General features: G+C 42.7%; 1 protein-coding gene across 1 annotated transcript; it reads right to left on the bottom strand.

Moving 5' to 3' along the window:
* Window positions 1-1,125: 1,125 nt before the first annotated feature.
* Window positions 1,126-8,957, bottom strand: LOC140524883 (galectin-9-like). The gene is made up of 6 exons (XM_072639745.1): window positions 8,811-8,957; window positions 7,483-7,574; window positions 6,556-6,757; window positions 3,289-3,330; window positions 2,753-2,841; window positions 1,126-1,763 (listed from the first exon to the last, which is right to left on the bottom strand). The coding sequence occupies exons 1-6, from the start codon at window positions 8,847-8,849 to the stop codon at window positions 1,616-1,618; spliced, it is 612 nt and encodes a 203-aa protein (XP_072495846.1). The 5' UTR covers window positions 8,850-8,957; the 3' UTR covers window positions 1,126-1,615.
* Window positions 8,958-9,159: the final 202 nt, after the last annotated feature.

Raw genomic sequence — 9,159 nt, 5'->3', positions numbered from 1 at the left:
TCTCAAGTGACCCTAGGGCTTATCCAGAATTTTCCCTAGAGATGATTTTTGCAACGAGTTTTGGATACACAGACAAGTCCCATCTCTGACTCATGTGGGCTGTGTGATACTGGACAGGTAACTTAATCTCTCATTGCTCTGGGCAAGTCTCTCAGACAGAGCTGTAGAGAAGGTGTTGGCCTACTTTGGTGCATGGTGTTGACTCATCAAAAGCTCTCTCTATCAATGAAATCCTAGATCCCTGTCCATTAGACATATACAGGGAAACAAGGGAGATAGAGGGTACTTGGAAGTTGTAAGACCTGGGTTCAAATCCTGTCTCTGACAATTCATCGCTGTGTGACCTCAACTCACTCAACTTCGAGCCCCAGATAAATGTGCCCTGTGTGGATATTCAGACCCCTGAGACTGACAAACACATCTGGAGGCACTGAGTAGACTGAGGGATGCTGTTGGGTGGAGTCACAACCAGCACCAGATTCACTTGGGACAGAGATCTCATACTTGAAGCTTGTGTTCCTTGGCATTATGGGATCATGTATTTAGAGTGGGGAGGTGGCTTAAAGGTTATTGAGTGCAACTGCCTCATTTTAGAGAGGAAAATATTGAGACACAAGGCCCAAGATTATAGGGGCACAATGAGCCAATATATTCCTGACAATGAAGGGTCAGTATGTTCCTGACAGTGAAGAAGCAACTGCTACAAATGGGAGCAGAAGGGAGATGAAAGACCATGAATCTGGTAATGGGAAGATGAGCAGGGGGAAGGGAGAAGGGTGGAAAAGAGGTAGAGTAAGCTTTCCTTTGGGATATGGTTGGGATATGGGCCTCATCACTCAATGGACAGTCTCCTATTATTTTGTAAAAGTGTGGTTTCTCTTCTGTTATGATGCCAACACTAAAGATGGAGGCTGGAATGAAATCGACTGAGCTCTCAGCTTGCTTTCTTCAGGAGTCAGCTTGGCTTCCATTGGATTCTACCTTTACCAATAAATCACTTCACACTTAGGAAAAGAGGTCAGCATGGTGGTTTGTATAATTACTTGTTTGAAATGAATGGAAGTTAATGAAAGTTTGAAAAGCAGTTTGTGCATATTAATCTATCAGTGAGGCAGGCACTGTCCATCCATCTAACCATTGACAAGCATTTATTAAGCACTCAGTGAATACTAGGCAATGCTCTCCCCTGTCTACTTGAATGGGAACAACCCTCAATCAATCAACAGGCATTATTAAGCACCTAATACATACTTGGCATTGGCCTAGGCATTGATGAAAAAAAGAGAAATAAAGCTGTGCCTGTCCTCATAGAACTTCCATTCTACTTGAATGGCAGCAACACTCATTCTCAATAAACAAGCATTTATCAAACATCTACTGCATACCAAGTTCATGGCTAAGCCTTTGGGAAAAAATAAACATATGTCCCTGACCCACTTTCCTCTACATCAAAGGGTAGACTTTTTCTACAACTCCTTGCTGAGCATCCAGTGGGAAAGATACCAGAGCAGGGACCACATCCTTGGGATGCATGGATGTGAGCCTGGGAAGGTGAAGCATGGTGGGGAAAACAGGGGCAGATTAGGCCTGGGACACATGGGTGGAAGATGCTTCATTAGATCTGGACATGAATCAGACGGATGTTTCCAGCCACCTCCAGATCATTGATAGATGGCAGATTCTTCACTTGGTGGTTGTAACTGATCAGGTGCTGCCCATTAACAATCACCTTGAAGCAGTGTTCTTCACAGTGTTCTCCACACCTGGAAGACAAGGAGACAAGCTATTCAAGCCACGCTGAGCAGGGGTCAGAAAAAGGGAGATTGAAAAGGTGTGGTTTCACTTTTCTGATCTTCAGTCTCCTCATCTGTCAGTGGCATAATACTTTTGGAAAAGAGGAGTTGGGAAATGAACCTGTGATTTCACTGATGAAGGGAACCCCCTGTGAAAACTTGTACAAGTACAGTTCTGCTATAAACAGGCAGGGCAACTTGGCAGGGGCACCAATGTGAGACTGAATGATTTCCCCAAGGCTTCCCAGCAGTACTCAAATCCAGCTCTTCCTAGCTCTGAGGCTGGCTCAATATACATTGTGGACACACCTCCTCTCCAGATGATAATACCTAACATGTAAAGTGGGTGAAGTACCTACATACATTCTCCCCCTCCCCCTTCTCATGCGTTACCATGAAGGTCTGGCCTCTAAAGAAGGGCATGGTGCTAAGCAGACAATGCTCCTCGGGTCCCCATGAGCCAGTGATCTGACTGTTTCAGACTACAGATTCTCTTGAAATCTTGGGTTCAAGTGGAAGGCAATGTCATTCCCACTTCTCAGGTTAATTACACACCTGAAGAACAGAGACAGTAAGACATTGTCCTTCTACAAATGTAGACCAGCAACTTCTCTGCAACTTTCTGTCTTAGAGAGAGGGCTGGGAAACTGAGTGATGGAATGAATCCCTCAGGGTCACACAGCTAGTATGAAGCAGAAGAAAGGAATTGAACCCCTGTCTTCCCAATTTCATGGCTAGTGTTCTGTCTACTATGTCATGCTGACCCAGGTTTAGTTGGTATTTAATATTTTTTGAATTCATTTTGCTGAATATTTTAGAATGACTGGAGAATGTCTTCCTTTTGCTATGCCACTGGAAAACCAACCCTGAAGTTCCCTTTTGCCTAGGATTCATGAAGGGGGTGGGACCTTTATAACCCTGTGAACTCAGGACACTGACTCTCTCTGCCTGTGAGTTACCAGTCAGCAGAAGGCAGGACAGAGCCAAACACAGTCATGGATCTGCCTAGGCAGAGTCCCCCACAAATTGAGGCAAGGAAAGGTAAGGTCTGCAAGAAAACAAAAGATATCAAGTGTTAAACCATGTGAAGGAAATGCCTGCTGCCTGGAGAAGGAAGTGTGAAAATGTGCAACCCAGGCTATCAGCAGAGGTTGAGAAAGAGGTTAGAGTCTTTCAGCAAACGGTAACAAAAAGACAATGACCTGAACAAAAGAAGACCAGAAGGAAATGGCCACATGAGGGGCTCCAGGGAAGGTCTGCAGGGCCAGGAAAGTGGAAGCAGGACATTGTTGCTTCCCCGCTCCTCTCAACACCCACCCCAACCCGCGCCATGTGAATCCTCTGTATCATTTCCAAGTCTGAAGCTGTCCTTGACTTTCTGAGTTTTTACACTCCCAGGTCATCAGGGATTCCACTCTATACACATGCGTGTGTGTACACACACACGCACAGACACACACAAACACACACTTCCTTCCACCTAGAAATGACTTACATATTTCTGTTCTGAGAGTGAATCACATGGAAAAGCAGATGCCTGTTGAAGACAACAGAAAATGTGATATGAGTCAGCGAATTTAGATTCAGATCCCACCATTGACAATAGGTTAAGTGACCGTGGGCAAATTGCTTCTCTTCCCTAAGCATCAGGGTTTTCATCTGTAAAATGACTTGTCTAAGATGACACAGATAAATTTCTATAATATATAAATGCTTATATACATAAAATTTTATATATTATTTACAAATAATTTTAATATATTTAATTTCACCTATTTTTTCTCCCTCTCTTAGAATATATGCTTCCTGAATTCAGGGAATATCTTGATTTTGTACTTGTAAAAACGTTGGCACATAATAAATGTTTAATAAATACTTTCCCTTTTTATTTTCTTTTAGTCTTGCGTTACTTCTTAATATAAAATGTAAACACACATCTATGGTATATTTAATTGATATCTTTGTTTTTATATCACATTCATTTACCAACCTATCTTACTATCTCCTATTGAAAAATCAATTCCTTACAGTAAAAAGTAAAAAGGAAGAATAAAAATCCTACTAGTTTGTATTTTTAAAAATCTAACACCATACACAGTGTTGCACAACCAGAGTCTCCCACCTCTGCAAAGAAACAGAGTAGAGGAAAGAGAAAGTACCTCCTCACAGCTCTTCATTGAGGCCAAGTTCGGTCATTGTCATTTCCCAGCTTTCAGAATGGATTGTTTGGTTGTTAATCTTTCTATTTATACTGTTGTAGTCCTTCTATATATATGTTGCTTTCCTGGCTCTGTTTACCTCTTTCTGCGTCCTTTCATATAAGCCTTCTCATGCTTCTCTGCATTCATCATTCACATCATAAAATTCCATTATATTCAATCCCAACAATATCGCACTACAAACTTACACCACAATAATATTTGATTTTTTCATTTATTCACACATTTTTGTAAAAATTGGCAATAGACTTCTCTTACTAATTCGCTCTGCTTTGGGCTCAATTTAAAATGAGATTGTGTGCCTTTCATGTATAGCAGGTAACAGTGGGGAAACCAGGGGAAGGAAATTTAGCCTTAGACTCTGGATAAGGCACTTGACCTTTGTCTCGGTTTCCTCATCTGTTAAAAAATGGGGATAATAAGAGCGGCACCTACCTCCCAAGTTTTTAGTGAGGATCAAATGAGATCATTTTAAAGTGTGTAGCATAGTCCTGGCACATAGTACGCACTTAATAATTACTTCTTTCCTTTTCTCCTCTGAGAGAGATAGGTGATAGTGGGGATAGAGCACTGGTCCTAGAGTCAGAGAGACCTGAGTTCAAATTTGGTCTCAGATACTTACTACATGTACGATCCTGAGAAAGCCCCATAACTTCTGTCTTCCTTAATTTGCTCAAATGTCAAATGGGGAAAACAATAGCACCTCTAACCCAGGGTTATTATGAAAAGCAAAAGAGATACTATTTGTGGAGTGCTTAATGCAGAAAACATCCTAGTGGTAGGAGAAGAGGAAGAGGGGAAAAGAGGGAGCTCATGGTGAATGACTTCAATTTTTTTTTGTAAAATATGAGGCAGGTTTCTCATCTAAGAGGATTAGTGGAGGGAGAGTCAGGGCATGTTTGTGGAGGGATGAAAATGCTCAGAAGAACTTCTGGGAAGAATGGGAGAGTGAGTTGATAATAAGGGTAGAGTAGGATTGCCTAACAACAGTGAGGGCCCAGTTAAGATTGTGTAACATAAATTGACAGTGGATGCAGTCAAAAAGGGTGTGTGATTTTTCTCCACTTTCATTCAGCTACACATGTATAGGAGTGATCCAAGGCTGAAGCTTGATAGTTAATAATCAGTGAAATGATAAGGGGACTAGTGATTCAAGAGAGGAGGACAGTGTAGAGTTGAAATGGTTCACTAGGGGGTCAAGATAGAGAAAAGCAGAGAGTGAGGGCTCATGTTCTAGCACCACAGTAGGCACTTAATGTTTGCTCCCTTCCCCCTTTAGGAAGAGGAGATAGGAATATTTGAGGGTATCAGAGAGGTGGCAGATAATAGGAGTTAGAAGAGTGAATAGAAGGGAGTTGACAGTCAATCTGCTGGAAAAGATGGGAGAAGATGTGACCAAGGGCATATGATGTGGGAGTTGAACTTGGCAAGGGGAAGAGCCTTTTCATTATCACGAATGGAATGAAGAAAAGGAAGGTGACAGAAGGGTTTTGAGATGAAGAAAAGGAAAGAAGACAACATTCACATAGCAGATGAACTCAATTTCCTGGTGGAGGATGAGTTCAGGTCCTCAGCTAAGAGGAAGAAGACAGAGGAGGATGTGTGAAGCATGAGGAGAGAAGGGCTTCTATGGCAATAGGATGGCAAATCTACTGGAGAGGAGTAAAAGGACTGCATTGCTGCAAGGAGAATCCAGTTGAGGTTAGATAATATAAATGTGTAATAGGTATAGTGAGCACAGTTTCTAGACGTTGTCTCCCTTTTCCCCTATTTCATCATTTCTTCCAGCTTTGTTCAGCAGAACATGAGTAGGTGGAGAAGAAGGGGATGAGAAAATGATCTATAACTGAGGGAAAGGACAGGAGGATTAGGAATTCAAAAGTAGAGGACTGCCTAACTACTATTTGGAAGAGAGAAGAGACATCAGAGGAGGAGTCTGAGACAGCACCAAGACATGGGAGGATCTGAGGAACTGGAGGGCAAAGAAGAGGTTTAAGCATGAAGCACAGGAAGAGATGAAAACATAGGAGATTATGGTCAGGGAGTGGGAAGTCCGAGCTACTGAGCAGCAAAATGGAAGTCTTGTGAGTGCTGGTGACCTCTAAGGCATGACTGGCCAGGGTGTATTGGAGGTTGTGGTCTTTGAGGAGATTGAGGAAATGGAGAGAGAAGTTAAGAGAACTAAATGGAATATTACTGATATACCAATGTGAACTAAATGGAGAAGAGAGTTCTGAGGAACCATCACTTCCTTATTCTTAAAAGTTTTACCTCTTAAATACAGTCTAAGATTACATCCAGTTTCCTGGATTCCATATCACATTGTTGAGCTGACAAGTTAAACTTTTAGTCTACTAAGAGCCCCAGATCTTTTTCAGCAAACTGGTACCTAATCATGCCTTTCCCATCTTGTACTTCCAAAACTGATTTTTTTTTGGTGGAGAAGGATCTAGGTCCTTTGACTTGTAGGCCCAAGATCTTTCCTCACTACATTAGTCTATTATTTCTCCAAGGGAAATGTTTTGAAAGGTTGCTTTACTTACTTTGAAATCTGTTCTCTGGACCCGAAAATTAATTTCCAAAGGTGCCCCCTTCTGGAAAGGCATGAGCATCTTCCTTTCCTCATTGCGCCAGAAACCATTCTGCTTTGTGTTGCATACTATGTAGCCACCATCTTGAAACCGAGGGTTGAAATGAAAGGGAATGTCATTTCCACTGGTTCCACACCGAAAATCCACGTGGAACCTAGGCCAGGAGTCAAGAAAATAAGATCAACTGGTGGATGCTGAGGATACTCCTTAGCCTTAGACTCTTTCCTTTCCCTGTCACTCTTTGTTTTTGTTTTTTGTTTTGCTTTGTGACACTTTCTTCCTTTATATTTTCTTTGCTTTAAATGCCTACACTTGAAAGTGTTAGTCTTGTTCTCTCTAAGATATCCTAAACCATATTGAAACGTAAAGAGAGACAGAGACAGAGAGAGACACAGAGAAAAAGTGTCCTTCTCCTCAGTGATTTCTCCCCTCCATGACGGCTGTGGTGGCTGGGCTGGAATCAAGTGTGGTACTTTGGGATACTGCCATTCCCAAGGCTCTTGGATATAGAGTCTTGGGTTGTTTCTATCAGGGTCTGAGCGAAGATGGTGGTCAAGGTGGTAGTGGTAGTTTGACTCCCTATCTCTCCCTCATTTCTTAAATAAAAATTGGTGATCCAAAGAGGCAGTTAGGTGACCCAGTGGATGGAATGTTGAACATGGAATCAGGATCTGAGTTTAAATTTGGTGTCAGACACTTACTAGCTATGTGACTTGGCCAAGTAACTTAACCCTGTTTGCCTCAGGCTAACCTCTACTCTAATCTGCAGATGGGGGGGGGGGAGTAGGGAGGGAGAAATATGAGGAAGAGAAAATCAAAAGTGATTTAAAAAGATAATATTTTAAGGAAAGCCAGCTAGAAGACAATCACAAACAGTACTCATTCTCAGTGGAAGGAAGAACTGTCCCATTAACAGTGATCTGGAGTCCCTCCTGGAGTCCTCCTTGAATTGATTCAACAAAGGGCACAGTCTGTAGAGAGGAAGAGAGACACAGCTAAGTTCTAGAACACCAAGACAAAAAGCAATTCCAAATCCATCCCCCTCAGTCAGCAGCAAGGTAGACCGGGAGCAATGCCAAAAAGACAGAGGGGCTGTCCTGCATTTTATCATTTTCTACCAGCCTGACGCAATGTAATATGAAGGAGGAGGAGATTGTCTTCTAGATTCTTGGGTCTGCAGTTTTCTGCTTTGAATGATTAAGTACCTACCCCATACCAGGCATTGTGCTAAACACCGAGGATAAAAAAAGGCAAAACACAGCCCCTGCCTCAGGGGAGTTTACAATCTAATGTGGGAGACAACATATAAATATATACAGAGGAAACTATATACTGGATAAATAGGAAATAATTAAGAGAGCAGAGGCTCTAGAGTTAAGAGGAATTGGAGGGGCTTCCTGTAGAAGGTAGGATTTTAGCTGGAATGGAAGAATGCCAAGGACTTGAAGGAAGGATATTACAATTTCTCCTGGCAGTTAGATAACGTTACCCTTAAGGGGAGGGGGAGAATTTTTGCTACAAGTTCCCGTCCTTATTCTACCATTTTTACTTAGACACCTTAGTGCACATCATAACTCTTCAGATGTTCTATGTCTGTGTTTCTTTCCATCTATGCCACCTATCTATGACTAATGTCCTAAGTCTTAGCAGATAGATTCTGGGGAGTTGCATGAGTGAAGGGACTTGCTCTGAGTCACACAGTCAATGTGTGTCAGTGTTGGAACTTGAACCCAGATCTTTCAGATCCCAAGTCCAGCACCCTTATCAGTGTATACAGGCAGCATAATGAAATGGATGGAAGGATGGACATGGAGTCAGAGGATCAAGGTTCTCTCCTATGGCAGCTCTGTCCTTTATTGCCTGTGTGACTTTTGCAAGTTTCTTGAACTCTCTATATGTCAAGGCTATGATCCAAAGGCTAAAAAGATCCCTGTTGTTCCACCAAGAACTCTGGTGACAAGCAGCCACACTTTCAGTGATGGGGTCAGAATGTTCTAGGGCAAGCAAATATGGGAGTCAGTACCCATATCCTACCTGACTCACTGACTGTCCCTTCCTCCAAAGTGCAAATAAAACAAGGCATTCTCTCTTGGTTGTTGATTCTAATATTCCTAGATTCATGTCCTCAGAGCTGACTCCTCACAGGGTCATGGAAGTAGCCCTCCCTGGTCCCCCTCCACCATGGTGCCCACTCCATGTACACTCACAGGGTTCAGGTAGAGGATCTGGCCACCCCTGAAGTTCATGCTGCCGTTGATGCTGCTGCTGCTGCTGCTGGAGATTTTCAATCAGAGCAGCCTTAGCTGGGCAGAGGGAAGCTTCAACTGAGGGACAGAAACTGATCAAGACATAATGTGGCAGTGATCCAAAGGGAAGGAAGTGGGGGACCTGTCTGTGGGTGGGGCCAGGAGGTGGGGATAGGACCATGGGCCAGTGAGGGTGACAACACATTGCGTGGAAGCATGGGGTACCATGTGGACTTCGATGAATTTCAAAGTAAAAGTTTTGATCACAAATTTAGTGTGGGAAGAAACCCTAGAGATCAGTGAGTCTAAC

This window comes from Notamacropus eugenii, chromosome 2 (genome assembly GCF_028372415.1).
Source record: "Notamacropus eugenii isolate mMacEug1 chromosome 2, mMacEug1.pri_v2, whole genome shotgun sequence".
Taxonomy (NCBI): domain Eukaryota; kingdom Metazoa; phylum Chordata; class Mammalia; order Diprotodontia; family Macropodidae; genus Notamacropus; species Notamacropus eugenii.
Note: the sequence above shows the minus strand (reverse complement) of the source record. Positions and strands in the feature narration are given on the sequence as shown.